We start from the raw sequence: 18,767 nt of genomic DNA on the forward strand, positions 1-18,767 counted from the left end.
TCAGGCTAAATATTTGTTTTGTTTCTGTTCTTCATAATTTGCCCCAAATAAACAGCTGCCCCGATTAACTGATGGCCCAATTAACCAGAATGCACTGTATATGCAATAATTTTTTTTTTAGATATTGCTTTAATCTTATTAGTAATTGTGTCAGTATTTATTTTAAATTTATATGCAATAATCTTGTTTATTATGGCATGGTTTTTGTAGTATACAGTGCTTGGTTAGAATAAAACAAATACCAGTATGAAATATGTTCTGTTTTTAATATACTTAAAAAAAAAAAAAAAAAAAAAAAAATAATGCACAAGTATCCATTTTAGTATTTGGTATCATACCCTTTTTCAGAATACAGTACTTAGAAAAGTGCTAGATTTATTAAATTTATTCTGAATCACCATTATTTAACCATGTCCTGATCTGTGTGAGCCATTACTTTAAATTAGTCAAGTTTGATGGCTAAGAATAACTAGTAACTGCAAACACATGACAGAGTCATGTCTGCAATTCACTGTCTATGTTAGGTTTCTCTATGGCCCACAAGAGAAATCCATTTTCATACTTTTGGTTTCGTATTGCTGCTGATTTCTGGTATGGTGCACTGCCATCTTATAATCATGTTAACTCCAAGCTGGACCTGTTGAGGTATCACAGCATATTGTAGAATATGAATGCCTTTGACAGAATTGAACTGCTCACTCATGAAAATAAGCTCACTTTGGCCACTTGTACTGGATCATTCCCTTGCAGTACATAGTTTAATAGTTATCTGCAAGTAGGCAGGTTTTAGCAGTGTTTCTGAATTTCTTTGTGTGCACTGACTGGAGGCAAATATTTGGACACACAACTTCTCAATGAAAATTGCCAGTGTTGAAAGTCTTTACAATGTTTAATATTCTGCTCAATTCATTTTTTGCAACGTTTACTGTGTTGCAGAGAATAACAACTTCCAATGATAAATTGTCTTTTTTAACCAAAATGATGTGCTGATTTTTACTCATTCCATGTAATAATGCTTACATGATTTTATGAGAATTGTTGCTGACCCACATGGGTAAGCACTTTTCTTTGTGTTTTCAGCCATAATATTTGTTACTGACACAAGAATGTTATTAAATGCATATACAGTTTGCATCTAATGTTCTTGCACTTAAATCAGCAAAATACCAGCAAACTATGAGTAAATGGAAGGATATCCCTTTATCCTTCTGACTTTTAACAGCATTTTCATATCAGATTACTTACCAGCTCTGCTAACAGGATTATGCAAATTAAGTATCACTGCCTAGTTTTGTTCATTTTATTCTGATCAGGCACTGTGTGTGACCAAAAACTTTTAGTAACCTCTTATAAAGTTGTTTTTATAAAATGTGGCAGTAATTTTTAATTTTTGCAAATTTTAGAGGGGTTCCATTCTTGGATGTGGAGAGGTTTACGTTTTTTGCTACCATTTTTAACTGCTGGTTATGTAAGTATTTTCATAAGAGTAATATATATACCCCAGGGGCTCACATCTAGTGAGTATGGGCTTGGCACACCCAGGGTCCCGAGCTGGATATCATCATTCTTCTCTTTCTTGGTGATTTCCTTCTACTCTCTCTCTCTCTCTCTCTCTCTCTCTCAGGGTAACTCAATTTTTTCTTTGGGCTGGTGCTGCATAAGCCTCAAGCTTCCTTGCACCATATGGCTAATAATAATAATAATATCCTATAAACAAGAGAGGATGCTGAAATCAGCCAGGCATTGGTTCTTTCAGTTTCCTTCATGGAATGTCTCAAGGAGAGGTTCAAAATTATGTCAAATATTTGCTCTAACTCTTTAGATACTTGTAACTTATAAACACCAGACAAAAAAATTAGAAAATGAATTACTTAAAAGGCAGGAAACACTTTTACCTGACTTCAAGAAATATCATCAAATTCAAATAAATTGTACTTTTGTGTCTATGTGATAAGTGAAATTCAGTAGGAAAGCGGGGTAGAAGGATAGATGGTCTAAAAGCAGTATAAGTGTGTGCGTGTGCATGCACACACACACACAGGTGGATCATATACTGGTCCACATATCCTGAACAGAAAGTGGGAGAAATGCCACCAGTTGAATCATAATCCCTGCTACTGACCACATTCTGAAAATTTATTTTTATTTCAGCGTTTTATAATATAACTGCATTTAAATTCCAACTCAAAGAATTATTTAGTTATCCTTCCCCTTTTGAATTTCCCTGTATTTAATTTTATTACATATACATATATATCAAGTTATGAACCCTACTTTATAAACATGCAGTATGTTTCTCATCCGAATTCCATATTTTGGCATCCCTTTTGCAGAAAAACACACCAAATCTATAATAATAAGATTAAAAGCAGCCACATGAGAGGTGAAAGTGATTCTTGCATTCCTGCTGGTAAGGGGGGGGGGGGTACTCATGAGACAAGCAGATATATTGGGATGTGTTAGGTTACTAAGAGCAAAAACAAATGCATATATACTTGCACTTGTGCTAATGCTAGGAGCAGTGCTTTTTTTGTAAAAAAATAGGTGCCGGTACTCATTCTTTGCTATCAGGAAAAATTGAAAATTAAAAGGATATGAAAAGTACTCTAAAAATTTTTGTTTCCTGATATTGTTACTTTTGCAGTAATGTTTTTGGAATAAGAACAACAAATTTAGTATATTAACACAATTTATTAAGTATAAATTAATTATTCAAGTATTAGCATTAGCATTAGTAGAGGCATTTGATGCAAGAAAGCAAGCTTATGCAGCATCAGCCAAAAAAAAAAAAAAAAAAAAAAACCACTTCCACTTCACCCCTCTGTTCGTTCAAAATACCTGTCCAGCTGAGCCTTAAACTTATTTAGGCTATCAACCTCCACCACAAAGGATGGAAGTCTGTTCCACCAACCAACCACCCGCTGGCTAAAGGCAAATTTCCGCACATCTATCCTACATCTGTCTTTCCTCAATTTGAATTTATGCCCTCTCAGGTGATTTTTCTGAGCTAGAGGAAGAATCCCATCAGCATTGAGCATGCTTAAACCATTCAAGGCTTTATACACCTCTATCAGATCACCTCGCTGGTGCCTAGTCTCCAGACACTGTAATTTGCAAAACTTAAGCCTTTCTTCGTAAGAGCACCCCTTTGTTCCATTCACTAATCTTGTTGCCCTTCTCTATACTCGTTCCAGCAGCTCTACATCCTTCTTGAAATGAGGCCTCCAGACCTGTATACAGTACTCTAGGTGTGGCCTGACCATTGCCTTATACAATGGAATAATCACCTCCTTATCCCTGCTGGAAAAATTCCTGTATATCATTGACAAGACACCATGAGCTACTCTTGCAGCTCGTCTGCACTGCTCAGAGAACTTCATATCTGCCTGCACTATTACCCCCAGGTCCTTTTCATTCTCTACCACTGTCAGTGTAGTACCACAGAGTTGATACGTTGCTCTGGGGTTGCTGTTTCCCATATGTAGTACTTTACATTTGTCAATGTTAAACTTCATTTGCCACCTCTCAGCCCATCTGCTCAACCTTTCCAGATCCTGTTGCAGCAGCATAGTGTCAGTAGTGTCCTTGACAACCCTGCCAACCTTTGTATCATCTGCAAACTTGGACATTAAGCTTGATATACCATCATCAATATCATTTATAAATACAGAAAACAATAATGGACCTAACACTGAGCCCTGAGGGACTCCACTAATAACATTAGTCCACGATGAGCAGTGTCCATTGATTACCACTCTCTGTCTTCTCCCCCTCAACCACCCCTTTATCCATAGCAGCAATTTTCCTCCAATGTCGCACTGCTCCAATTTGTGTAGCAGTCTTCCATGTGCAACAGTATCAAAAGCCTTTCTAAGATCCAAGTATATAATATCAAAGTTATTCCCTGCATCCAGTTCTTTTGTGACTGCATCATAGTATCCAATCAAGTTGGTCAGGCAAGACTTCCCCTTAACAAAACCATGCTGTGTCTGAGCTATAACTGAAGTCTTGTCTAAATGATCCTGCAGTGCTTCTTTAACCAGTGCCTCCATTAATTTTCCTGGAACAGAAGTTAAGCTCACAGGTCTAATTACTTGTGTCAGCCTTTGATCCTCCTTTGTGAATTGGGGTCACATTTGCACATTTCCAGTCTATGGGTACCTCCCCTGAGTCCAAGGAAGCTCTCATAATTATGGCTAAGGGTTTGCTTACTTCCTTTGCTGCCTCCTTTAACATAACTGGATAGATCCCATCCACCCCGGGTGCCTTTCTTGTGTTTATCTTCAACAGTTTCTCCTCCACTTTACTCCCAGTTATTTCAAGATTCTGTAGCTTACTGCTAGAGTTGAATACACCTCTGGCATTCCCCTTGCTGAATAACTCTTCATGTGTGAATGTCGATGCAAAATATTCATTTAGTTTGTTAGCTACCTGAGCAGGATCATCAACAGTTGACCCATCAATATCAAGTGGACCAATCTGATTCATCCCCTTCCTTCTAGAGTTTACATAAGTAAAGAACTCTTTGCTGTTTTTCTTTGCATCCCTTGCCAAGGATTTCTCTTAATCTGCCTTCGCCTGCCTAACCTCCTTTGTAACTTGGTTGCATATCAACTTGTATCTGTCATAGGCTTCTGTGTCATGTGTTAATTTGTAAGTATCCCATGCATTTTTCTTCTCTGCCATATGCCTCATTAGTTCATCTGACATTCATTTTGGCCTAAACCTTGAACAATATTTCTTAGTTGGTATGTAAAGCCTAGTAGCTTCCAAGATAAGTTCTTTGAATGCTTCCCATTTTGAATTTGCTGTTGGTAACATCATCAGTTGGTCCCACTGTATAGAATTTAAATACTGTCTCAGTCCATCGTAGTCGCCTTTACGGAAGCAATAACCCTTCCCTTTACCCCTAATGGTAGTTACCTCTTTGAGTAAATCCCACTTCAGCACACTGTGATCACTGCCACCTAGTGGTTCATTTATCTGCAGATTCTTAATGCATGAAGAATCACTGCTGATAATCAAATCAAGAGTATTACTCCCTCTAGTTGCCTCCCGAACATGCTGATGTAGAAAACAATCATCCAATTAATCCACAAAAGCCCTGCTAGTGTGTGAGTAACCAGCCCCCAAATTCCAGTCAATATCTGGGAAATTAAAATCTCCCATTATAAGACTCTCTGATTTACTGGCCCACTCTATTTCCCTGTACAGTTCCTTATTATACTCATCAGAGTCATTAGGCCTATAGCACACTCCTACTCTCAATTTTGATCTCCCAATGCTTATGTCACACCAAACTGACTCAACACTGCACTGTCCGGTGATGTCGACTGGCTTCACTTCCTTGGTTTTTATGTGTTTCTTAACTAATAGCATAACCCCTCCCCCCTTCCTATCCTCTCTATCCTTTCTGTAGACGTTGTACTCCCCAAATTGCAGTTCTGCATCCCTTATATCTGTTTGACACTACGTCTCTGATATCCCAACAATATCTGCCTTTAATGTTTTGAGCAATACCTCAAATTCATCAAATTTATTTACTAAACTCCTAGCATTGGTGTACACGTAAGTATACCTGCACCTGTTTCTATTCTTAGCTACCCTAACACAACCCATGTGTTTACTTGTACCGCAATGGCTCCCAGCAGTCTCTGAAATACCATGCATCTTGTTTTTCAAGCTTCTGCTCATTCTAATAGAAGCAGTGCAAGAATCTCTTTCACCTCTGCCAGTGGCTACTGTCAATCTCTTGGTCTTTGTCTCCCCCGAACCTAGCAGTTTTCCGACCCACCTAACACTGCCTCGATAGCATCAGCAAATATTCTTGCACCCTTTCTATTTAAGTGTATCCCATCCCTGTAGAAGCAATCTCTCCTGTTAACAAGTACAGTCCAGGCTGAAAAAAATTCTACCCCTTGAGCCTTGCACAATCTTTCCAGGGCCGAATTGATCGACAATCATATATAGAAAAGTATATATATATATGTATATGTATATAGAAAAGTATATATAGAAAAATATATAAAATGTGAATAAAATAAGTAAATAAATCGGTCAACTACTGAATGCCAGGCACTCAGGATGACACGAATGACCGTTAGTGTAGTATCTCAAATAGAGATTTTTATGGTAACTGAAAAAAGTTTCTAGTACCCCAGCTTGGCCTAAAACTTAGGAAATAACTAAAACGTTGTCTATTTGAGTCTTTCCAGTTGTTGTGAATGCCAAGGGTGAGAGAAGCGACTCTGACTTCTTCCTGGAGAAGCGATTAAAGTCTCGGGGAAGAAGCGACTGGCAGGTGAGAGCCGTGAAAGACTCCGCGCAGGCGCCTCTCCACCACCACCGCCTCAACACTGGCTCTCTGAGTATCTCCTTGCCGGGACAACTCCGGCTTTGAAAATTGTTACAAAATAGTTCTTGTCGCAAAATTTATAAATGACCTTTATAGAATTATTAACTAACTATTTAGCCACCTTCTTGTTACCAAAAGGAGAGTTACTTAGTACAAAGAAGTGTGCTATCGAAGTGCAATAAAAATTGGTTTTTTAATTTTAACACAAAAATAAATGATAGATTTCAATTGGAATAGTTTTCTCTTAATAGGCATCGAATAACGCATAGCTAATGTGATTTTAAATTTTTAGCTCTGTTAGCGAAGGAAATAGACAGGGGGACACAAAAATTACGCACATTTTCCTGTCTGGCGCCGCCATTTTTAATTTTAAAATTATATTTTAAACATACTCGTTGAGCTCTTTCCAACGGTGTAGCTATAGGTTGTCGACAACATTTTTATCCCCCCAAATTTTAACCCCCCTCTATTTCTCCGACAAATTTTTGTCAATAATGATCAATATGGCATTATGTTGGCCCACTTGATGTGCAAACCCATGCAAAATTTTTAATCAACAGGTTGAGTGGTCCAGAGATACAATGCTGTGACAGACGGATGGACAGACAGACAACCGAGTGACATTTTAAGTGTCCTTCGTTAGACTATGGCCCCTAAAAATAATAAGTAAAAATAATTTTATAATAACGTTTTTGTAGAATATTCCAAATTTTTATTAAGTTTTCATCCGACACCCTATGCTGACTTCTTTGTGTGTGTCGGTTGCTGAATGACATTTCCGAAGCAGCCACGAATCAACATATTTTGCTGGATCAAAGCAGGTCAGCGGTGGGCATACAATTTTAAGAAACAGTAGTGAAGAAACTGCTTTTGTCATCACCGAAGCTCTGGTTGGGCTGACAATCAGATTCATTTATGAAAATCCTCGTTCATATTCAATCAATGAAATTGGTATCATCAAATTCTTCAATTCTTCCGAAACCATCTTTTCAATTAGGTACCCCCGAATCCATGAATTGCATTTAACTGTAACCTAAATGACAATTTTCTAACTTCATTTTCACTAAATGCCAACAATTCATGCCTAGAAGGTTTAATAACTACGTTGTCCTCGTTTTCCTTCTCTCGTCATTGGTATTGTCACTAGTTCTTAAATTTGAATTTTTTTTTTTTTTTTTTTGAAACTGTCCAAAATGTCAGTGTCATTCGGATATTCAGGTACTGTGACCATGTAAACAGAGATAGGGAAAATTTACAGAAAATGTGGTAACGCCGCACTTCCGCAAAACAACAGATGATTATTTGTCGGGGTAAAAGAAAATCACTTTTATAATTCTCGAACGGAGCCGCTTACAGTTGATTCACGAAGGTGTCCAACCTACAGCCCACCCGGAAAGTGAACTAAAACATCATTTTAAATCTTGTTAATTATCAAAAACATTTTCTAATTAAATGTTTTGTTCAGTAAATGTAATTGTGTATTGTACTTAATAAAAGTTTTGAATATTTTCAGTTTTACTTTTACAAGCAACAAGATATGGAAAATGTAACACACTAAAGACTAGTTTGTTGTTATTTTTGTTTAGGAGCATTAGCAACTAAGGCCATATTGCTCTGGGATATGCGGTGGTCATTCCCTGACCTTTCCGCATCCTCCGTATTTGGTGGTGACGGGCTCGAACCCCGGTCTAATCTAGAAGCATGTGCTACGCACTGCTGCTCCTTCCCACCTGGCTACAGAGGCGCCTCACACTAAAGAAATCTAACTTTGAATTTTTTTGAATATGGCCCCTGTATGGGAAATGTTTGGACACCACTGCAGTAGAAGGTGGACAGAGCCCATTGGGAATACACCTTGATCTGCTCACTGCAGGCCAGCGTGACTTCTCCATATGTGGGACGGGTGGTTGGATAGTTTTTACTAGGTACCACTAAGTTGTAAAAATGGTAATCCCTTCAGCTCTCTTAATTCGCGCAGCAGCACTAATTGCCTGAAGGCCAGAAAAGCAAGCAGGGCGTACCGAGTTAATTCTCTCTTAATCCGTTCGCTATATGAAAATTTTCTCGCTCAATGGAAACTATTTTAAATGTAACTTCCAAGGGGTAGTCAAAATAATTCACTATAAAAGGACTTCGTTAAACAGAGTAATTTAGAATTATAAAAATGGTTATACAGTTTTATATAGAAAATATCTTAACAATAGACAGTGAAAAATGTAAATTTAGTTAAATAATTTTAAGCTTATTTGAATAGTAGATAAACGTGTGAAAAAAATTTACGGAATATTACAAATTTCAAAGTGCGCTGCATCCAAATGTCACATGTCACTGTTAATAAAGGTGCCGGTACGCCGTACCGTTGGAGTACTGGCTAGGAGTATAGTAAAACAGTTAACAAATCTGAAGTACTGGTTAAGTCATCAAACTTGGACATTTGTGGAGCTTTGGAAATATGGTGCCACTCAGACATAAAGGATGTGAAATTTGAATATGGTGAGTACAGAAAGGACAGACAATACAAGAGGATGTGTTCTTTGTTAAGAAGCACATAGAATCCAAGGCAGTGCACCCGATGGCATGAGTGGCCAGTACAATGTTGAGTCATTGTAGTGTGACATAAGCACTGGGAAAACAAAAATGAGAGCAGGAGTTTATAGGCCAAATGAACTCTTTCTTTTATTGAACTCTCCCCTAGAGGCAACATCACTCCAAATAGCACAGCTATTAATATCCTCATTAAAAACTACTCCCTGTATATATCCAAAGTCATCCCATCCAACAAAACAAGCTAGATAATCTCATAAAACTATCCACACCTTTCTATATCTTGGGGGTGGGGGGATGTAAATGGTCACTAGTACTGTGAGATAATAATCACATAGATCAAAGAAAGCAATTTGCACAATTTTTAGACAATAACTTTGAATTTGTCTTAAATGATGGGTCAGCTATGTGTGTTCACCTTCCTTCTCGAACAGATACTGCAATATCAGTAGACTGATCATCTGTTTAAATACTTTTTAACCTGCTCTAAAATGGAAAGTAATCAACAACCAACTACACAGTGACCAATTTCCAATAATAATTGAATTATTCAACAGGACATCTCTCTATTCATTCTATAGCCTATTTGAGAAAGCAGATTGATAAACCTACAAAAAATTTAACAATACTTACCCCATAAATAATTCAACAATCCTCAACTAAGAAAACCATGCTAAAATTCTCCTCAGAACTGTCAGTAGTACACCCAAAAGCCTGGTGGAACCGCAAATGCGGGGCAGTTAAAAAAGAACAAAATAAAGCTTGGAATAAATTTTGTAGTAGTCCAACTACAACTAATCTTAAAAAATACAAATATAATATAATAAAAAATATAAATTCATTCAAGCAAGAGTGAGGTATAGTTGGCACTGCAATAAAAAGGCCCTTGAATCCACTTCACTTCATCTATAAATGAATCAACCCTTACATATAAAATCTGGAAAACAATTAGGAAAGCAAGTTGTAAATACAAGACTTATTCTCTGATTGTTGTAGAATGGAGGGGTCAGAGTATTGTATTACTGATCCACACAAATTACTAATATTTCAGGAGATACTTCTGCTGAAAATTAGCAAAAGAAAGTTACAAAGCTGCAAACCATTTCAGAAAGACAAACATTAAAATTTTCTTTGAAATGAAATGAAGAATATGGTCTATCTTTTACTATCCATGAACTTTGTAGGTCTCTCCCAACATCTAAGCTCAATGCTGTATGATTAGATGGAATTCACTTTTTGCTGATCCAGGAATCAAGTATCAAATCATTAAAAAAAATATATCTCCTAAACAATGGCATTATACTATAGTATTTGCCTTCCCCAAACAGGGTAAATAACTAACAAACCATACTGACTGTTGGCTTATTGCCTTGACCAAATCCCTTTGTAAAATTTTCAAAAAGATAACACATTGATTTGTATCTAGAAAAATTCAACCTCCTTCATTCTTCACAATTTGTTATCAGACAAGATAGATCAACACTGGATATATTAGTAAGAATAGAGAATGCCATTCTGAATGCTTCCAAATATCAGAACCTCATGTAATCATTTGCATATAATCCCATATGGAAATATGGAATTACCGTATTTGTCAGCTTATAAGACACACTTTTTTTCATTTTAAAAACTTAAAAAATCACATTGTGTCTTAGAAGCCAAAAGTGGCACTACAGCACATGTGCAAAACCAAGAGTTAACGTATAGTAGTTAATGGATAATTAACTACTAAAGATTAATATACTTTTCAGTAATTACCAAGCTATTGTTGGAGTAACAAGTGAATTCTAGTTATACATTTAAGCCCTAATCAATGACAGGTGCATCAAGAAGGCAAAATTATACTATTGGATTTAAGCTAAAAGTAATACAATATGCCAAAGAACATGGGAAGGTGCCTCCATAGCCAGGTGGGAAGGAGCAGCAGTGCGTAGCACACGCTTCTTGATTAGACCGGGGTTCGAGCCCGTCACCACCAAATATGGAGGATGCGGAAAGGTCAGGGAATGACCACCGCATATCCCGGAGCAATATGGCCTTAGTTGCTAATGCTTCTAAAAACCAAATAACAAACAAACAAACAGAACATGGGAATAAAGCAGCAGAACAAAATTTCAGACCAACACCTACTGAGAAGATGATTCATGACAGTGCAGTGTTGAGTCAGTTTGGTGTGACATAAGCATTGGGAGATCAAAATTGAGAGTAGGAGTGTGCTATAGTCCTAATGACTCTGATGAGTATAATAAGAAACTGTACAGGGAAATAGAGTGGGCCAGTAAATCAGAGAGTCTTATAATGGGGAATTTTAATTTCCCAGATATTGACTGGAATTTGTGGGTTGGTCACTCACACACTAGCAAGGCTTTTGTGGATTTATTGGATGATTGTTTTCTAAATCAGCAGGTTCGGGAGGCAACTAGAGGGAGTAATACTCTTGATCTGATTATCAGTAGTGATTCTTCATGCATTAAGAATCTGCAGATAAAGGAACCACTAGGTGGCAGTGATCACAGTGTGCTGAAGTGGGATTTACTCAAAGAGGTAACTACCATCAGGGGTAAAGGGAAGAGTTATTGCTCTCGTAAAGGGGACTACGATGGTATGAGACAGTATTTAAATTCTATACAGTGGGAGCAACTGATGATGTTACCAACAGCAAATTCAAAATGGAAAGCATTCAAAGAACTTATCTTGGAAGCTACTAGGCTTTACCAACTAAGAAATATTGTTCAAGGTTTAGGCCTAAATGGATGTCAGATGATCTGATAAGACATATGGCAGAGAAGAAAAATGCAAGGGATACATATAAATTAACACGTGACACAGAAGCCTATGATAGATAGATATAAGTTGATCTGTAATCAAGTTACAAAGGAGGTTAGGCAGGCGAAGGCAGATTACAAGAAATCTTTGGCAAGGGATGCAAAGAAAAACAGCAAAGAGTTCTTTACTTATGTAAACTCTAGAAGGAAGGGGATGAATCAGATTGGACCACTTGATATCGATGGTTCAACTGTTGATGATCCTGCTCAGGTAGCTAACAAATTAAATGAATATTTTGCATCAACATTCACACATGAGGAGTTATTCAGCGAGGGGAATGCCAGAGGTGTATTCAACTCTGTCAGTAAGCTACATAATATTGTAATAACTGAGAGTAAAGTGGAGGAGAAATTGTTGAAGATAAACACAAGAAAGGCATCTGGGGTGGATGGGATCTATCCAGTTATATTAAAGGAGGCAGCAAAGGAAGTAAGCAAACCCTTAGCCATAATTATGAGAGCTTCCTTGGACTAAGGGGAGGTACCCATAGACTGGAGATGTGCAAATGTGACCCCAATTCACAAAGGAGGACAAAGACTGACACAAGTAATTATAGACCTGGGAGTTTAACTTCTGTTCCAGGAAAATTAATGGAGGCACTGGTTAAAGAAGCACTGCAGGATCATCTAGACAAGACTTCAGTTATAGCTAGGACACAGCATAGTTTTGTTAAGGGGAAGTCTTGCCTGACCAATTTGATTGGATACTATGATGCAGTCAACAAAATAACTGGATGCAGGGAATAACTTTGATATTATATACTTGGATCTTAGAAAGGCTTTTAATACTGTTGAACATGGAAGACTGCTTCACAAATTGGAGCAGTGTGGCATTGCATGCAAATTGCTGCCATGGATAACGGGGTGGTTGAGGGGGAGAAGACAGAGAGTGGTAATCAAAGGACACTGCTCATCATGGATTAATGTTATTAGTGCAGTCCCTCAGGGTTCAGTGTTGGGTCCATTATTGTTTTATGTATTTATAAATAATATTGATGAGGGTATATCAAGCTTAATGTCCAAGTTTGCAGACGATAGAAAAGTTGGCAGGGTTGTTAAGGACACTACTGCTGCTATGCTGCTGCAACAGGATCTGGAAAGGTTGAGCAGATGGGCTGAGAGGTGGCAAATGAAGTTTAACATTGACAAATGTAAAGTACTGCATATGAGAAACAGCAACCCCACAGCAACGTATCAACTCTGTGGTACTACACTGACAGTGGTAGAGAATGAAAAGGACCTGGGGGTAATAGTGCAGGCAGATATGAAGTTCTCTGAGCAGTGCAGACGGGCTGCAAGAGTAGCTCATGGTGTCTTGTCAATGATATACAGGAATTTTTCTAGCAGGGATAAGGAGGTGATTATTCCCTTGTATAAGGCAATGGTCAGGCCATTGCCTGACCATTGTTTATTATTAGTTGATTATTCCCTTGTATTAGGCAATGGTCAGGCCACACCTTGATTACTGTATACAGGTCTGGAGGCCTCATTTCAAGAAGGATGTAGAGCTGCTGGAACGAGTACAGAGAAGGGCAACAAGATTAGTGAACGGAAGGGTTGCTCGTACGAAGAAAGGCTTAAGTTTTGCAAATTACAGTGTCTGGAGACTAGGCACAGCGAGGTGATCTGATAGAGGTGTATAAAGCCTTGAATGGTTTGAGCATGCTCAATGCTGATGGGATTCTTCCTCTTGCTCAGAATGAGAGGGCATAAATTCAAATTGAGGAAAGACAGATGTAGGATAGATTTGCGGAAATTTGCCTTTATCCAGTGGGTAGTTGGCTGGTGGAACAGACTTCCATCCCTTGTTGTGGAAGTTGATAGCCTAAATAAATTTAAGGCAGCTGGACAGGTATTTCGAATGAATGGAGGGGTGAAATGGAAGTTTTTTTTTTGGCTGATGCTGCATAAGCTTGCTTTCTTGCATCATATGCCTCTACTAATGCTAATGCTAAAAATGCTAAAGTGTGTGAATGGGTGCTGAAGTCATGGCATGATGTTAAGACTGAAATTGTGGTCAAGTCTTTTAAAAAATGTGGTTTAAGTAATGCAATGGATTGCAATGAAAATCATTTATTATTATATTAGAGTGACAGGCAATACTAGTGAAAAGAATGATGATCAAGTCAGTAATGAATCTGATGTTGAATAATACTAAAATAATAAGGGTAATAATCTTATACCTTTCTTTATTGAATTTTAAATTTCCATTTAGAGTAGGTCTTCCATGCCGCAGCGTCTTATAAGCTGACAAATACAGTAAATTGCCATGGACTTCATGGACACCTCCTAATATTTATCAAAAACTTTCTGCACAAATTCATATTCCAATTTCACTTCAAAATATCGTTGTTCCAAGTCTTCTCTAAAGATGAGGAAGTTCCCATAGCTCTGTGTACCCAGTGCTACTCTTTTTATAACTGTTATTAACACCATTTTTAAGCCTTTCAAACACAATAGGTAGCAATGTTTTTGAATGACCTTAGTATTTCATTTTGTTCAAAGAACAAAATGAAATACTAAGGTCAGCTGGACAGGTATTAAGATAAGTTCATAGTCACAGGTCAGTGGTTTCAATTTTTTCCCCAAAAAACAAAGTGCATCCATTTTTGCCATCAACATAACCTCCACCCAGATCTGGAACCGTGACCTCAGCATTCAGCTGTACCAGTATACATCAGCATATGGTTCCTAAACTTACCTTTTTAGAGCACATTAAAAAGCTAAAAGTAAGTAAAGTAAATGTAAAAGCGTGGCAGCAAAAGTTAAACATCATTTGGATTCTCTCAGTAACTAAGTGGAAGCTGATCACTTTACTTTGATAAGGTTGTATAGAGTCCTGATAAGAGCTAAACTAGATTATGGAGTAGTATGCTCCTAGGGCAATGCACATTGACTTACTACACATCTCCAATACATAGTTTATATGCTGAAGTACGTGAACTACCTCTCTATCAAAAGAAAACTTATATTACTCTCTGCATGTAAAATTAGATCTATGCCTGAACACACAAAATGACAGACTTCTCGCTCCCAATACTCCAATCTCTCTCTCTAACCAATCTTTAAGCCTGTTGGCAGACTTAAACTGTACTTTTTCTAATTTTGCAAATACTGATCCACTTTTCCCTGCTCTTTGGTGACTCCACCTCCTCCATTTGATCAATAATCACAGAACCCATGAATGCTTATATACCATTAAAAAAATATAGCAACAAGGAGGATGCTGACATGAATGAATATGGAGCTGACCAGTCTAATAGAGCAGAAAAAGATAGCACAGAAAAGTTACAAAGCGATGAAAAGTACTGAAGCCCACAAGAGGTAAAAGTTGATCTGTAATGGTACCACAGATAATGTTAGGAGGCCAAGGCTGAGTATGAGAAAACACTGGCTGAGAGAGAGAGAGAGAGAGAGAGAGAGAGAGAGAGAGAGAGAGAGAGAGAGAGAGAGAGAGAGAGAGACCATTGCAGTCACCTTTATGAAAGCAAAAGCACTTCCCTTTTCTCGTGACAGTAGTTACATCTTAATAAATCCCACATCAAGACACTGTGATCACTGCCACCTAGTGGTTCCTTTATCTGCAGATTCTTAATACATGAAGGGGGGGGGTGCTGCTGATGATCACATCAAGAGTATTGCCCTCTCTCATTGCCTGTCTAACATAATACTGTAGAAACAGTCATTCAGTAAATCCAGAAAAGTTTTGCTGCTGTGTGAATGGCCAGTCCATGAGGTACAGTCAATATCTGAAAAGTTAAAATTCCCCATTATTAGACATTCTGTTTACTGGCCTACTATATTTGCCTGTATGTAGTTAGTAAATGATTGTTATGCTCATTACAACTATTAGGTCTCTGACATATTCCTACTCTCATTTTTGTTTTCCCAGTGCTTACATCACTCCAAACTGATTCAACGTTGCACTGGTCACCTGTGTTGTGATCTCTAAGTTTTGGTTTTGGTTTTGGAAAACTGAGACTTTAAGGTGTTTATAGACCTCTTCAGTGATAGGTTGTCACTCAGAACAGCCAGAATGACAAATACTCTTTAATTTTTAATTTTATTTGTATACATAATAGAATGGATTTCCAGGTCTGGTGTTAAGACCACCATTGGCTGATTACCATGATGTCATTTCATGATGTCATTGCTTTTGTCGGTCTGATATATCCAGTGTGCCAAATAGGTTGTGTGGGAAATGCCAAACAATGAAGAACATAGTGAAGGTAGCAATGAATTTGCTCTATTTTGATCAAGAGAGAAAGGTTCATTGCTAACATTTGTTGATTTACAATAAGATCAAGACCTTTAGTTTTCACATTTGTATTATTTTCCTCAATTTTTTTTTTTTTAAATTTTATTTCTTTATATTTTCAGGTGTTAGGATTCTTGCTTATTTTATTAAATAGCATAATTTTGTAATTTTAATTTAGGCTCATTGATAGGTGTCAATTGACAGTGAAAATATTCGGTTTTCTTAAGTCATTTCCTGGTTACAGGTTACTAACCACATTTATACACATTTGTTTAATAGTAGTAGTAGTAGTGGCATGTGATGCAAGAAAGCAAGTGTATGAGCTTATGCAGCATCAGCCAAAAAAAAAAAAAAAAAAAATTCACACCATTCCCTCCAAATGCCTGTCCAGTTCCTCCTTAAATTTATTTAACCTATCAACTTCCACAACGACAGATGGAAGTTTGTTCCAGCAATTAACCACCCTCTGGCTAAAGGCAAATTTCTGCTCATCTATTCTACATCTGTTCTTTCTTAATTTGAATTTATGCCCCCTTAGGTTCGTAATCTGAAGAAGTGGAAGGATCCCATCAGAATTCATCGTGCTCAACCCATTCAAGGCCCTATACACCTCAATCAGATCACCGCGCAGGTTGCCTAGTCTCCAGCCACTGCAATTTGCAGAACTTAAGCCTCTCTTGGTAAGAGGATCCCTTCATTCCCCTCACCAATCTTGTTGCCCTTCTCTGTACACGCTCAAGCAAATCTACATCTTTCTTAAAATGAGGCCTCCAGACCTGTACACAGTACTCAAGGCATGGCCTGACCATTGCCTTATACAGAGGGACAATCACCTCCTTTTCCCTGCTAGCAAAATTCCTATATATCTTTGACAAAACCCCATGACCTGCCCTGGCAGCCTGTCTGCATTGCTCAGAAAACTTCATATCTGACTGCACAATTACTCCCAGGTCTTTTTCATTTTCTACCACCTTAAGTGTAGTACCACACAGTTGGTACATTTCTCTGGGGTTACTTCTACCCTTATGCAGTACTTTGCATTTGTCAAGGTTAAACTTCAGTTGCCACTTCTTAGCTCATCTGCCCAAATTATTTAGATCCTATTGCAGTAGCACACTGCCATTACTGTCATTAACAACCCTGCCAACCTTTGTATCATCTGCAAACTTCGACACTAAGCCTGATATACCTTCATCAATATCATTGATAAGTATACAAAACAACAGAGGACCCAACACCGAACCCTGTGGGACTCCACTAATAACATTAGTCCACGAAGAACAGCACCCATTAATTACCACCCTCTGTCTTCTCCCACTCAACCATCCTTTTATCCATTGTAGCAACTTACCCTTAATACCATTCTGCTACAATTTGTACAATAGTCTTCCATGTCAAAAGCTTTCCTGAAATCCAAATATATGATATCAAAATTATTTTTTGCATCCGGTTCCTTTGTAACCACATCATCTGACTTTATTGCTGATATCAGTGCATCCTTGGTTGCTTATCTGTAAATGCAGGTCATAATAGAAATGCAAGCTTTGAGAATATCAGATGCCCATATTCAAATTGTTATTGTGGTTCCCCAAAGCTTTCTTTTCTTTGGTGTGTTCTTATGTCTGTTTCTCTGTTCTGTCTAGTAGTGGATGTCTGTGTTTACTTTTGGGTGGTGCAGGGAGAGTTGCTAGTAAAATTTAACCCCAGGGGCTCACATCTGGTGAGTATGGGCTTGGCACACCCAGGGTCCTGAGCTGGATATCATCATTCTTCTCTTTCTTGGTGATTCCCTTCTACTTTTCTCTTTCTCTCTCTCTCTCTCTTAGGGTAACTCGGGAATTTTTTTTTGGCTGGTGCAGCATAAGCCTCAGGCTTCCTTGCACCATATGGCTAATAATAATAATAATAAATAATAATAATAACATCTCAGCTCCTGCAGTTACCATACTTGCAGGGGCCCATTCCACTGTGTTACCCTGGTTAAGTGCAGACCTGCTTTTTTATTTGGTTTTCATTTTTATTTTTGTAGTTTTAGAGTTTGTTTAATAATTTAGTTTATTGGATACCTTGGCTGCAGTTAACACCTCTCAAGTATTTTGTCTTGTTACAGTCAGCAGCAATTTTGAGTGGTTTGATTTAGACACCATTAGTTTGTCACACGACATTTAACTTAATCTTTGAGTTATACATAGTTGTTTCCATTATACTATTAAAATAACGAGCATTACAAAGCACACAATTTAAAACTTATAAATTTTAAAAAATACCATAGTGCACTTGATGATAATTTGAAATTAATCTGTTAATATTCTAAATTGCTATTTAAATCACTGTTTTATACAGGTTTTTCAGCTGTGCAACGCATATGCCCTTTATAAATTGAGCATGTTACCAGACTGCACGGAATGGCAGGTAAGCATGGTTTTTAATAAATTCGGTATTTACAAGTTTGCACATGCTTATTTTTTGCATGTGCAGAGTTAGAGATAGTTCAAAATGGGAAAGTTTAAAATTTTATTTTTAATTTTAGTAGTATATTGTATAAGGTAAGACATCATTAGAAACAGTGGTCTTGTTATCCAAAAAATTTCCCAACCAACTGCAGAGCCAAGATTTAGGGCTACAAGTAGGTGAAGAAAGAAAGAAAGAAAGAAAGAAAGAAAGAAAGAAAGAAAGAAAGAAACTGAAACTTTATGTTAAGTTATCGTAGCAACGATGTTTTTTGATGTACATGGTACCATAAAGAATTTTTCACGGTAAACTTTTCCAAACTAAAAAATAATTA

At 37.5% G+C, this 18,767-nt stretch overlaps 1 protein-coding gene across 1 annotated transcript in view; it reads left to right on the forward strand.

Moving 5' to 3' along the window:
- The window catches only part of LOC150081816 (transmembrane protein 120 homolog), a 375,137-nt gene that overhangs the window by 322,794 nt on the left and 33,576 nt on the right, over positions 1-18,767 (forward strand). The window contains exons 10-11 of the mRNA XM_090380327.1: positions 1,404-1,468; positions 18,326-18,394. Of these exons, the coding sequence (XP_090236453.1) occupies positions 1,404-1,468; positions 18,326-18,394 (134 nt within the window). The remainder of the gene's footprint in view (positions 1-1,403; positions 1,469-18,325; positions 18,395-18,767) is intronic.

Source organism: Mastigoproctus giganteus, chromosome 8 (genome assembly GCF_048544385.1).
Source record: "Mastigoproctus giganteus isolate SK-2022 chromosome 8, ASM4854438v1, whole genome shotgun sequence".
NCBI lineage: Eukaryota > Metazoa > Arthropoda > Arachnida > Uropygi > Thelyphonidae > Mastigoproctus > Mastigoproctus giganteus.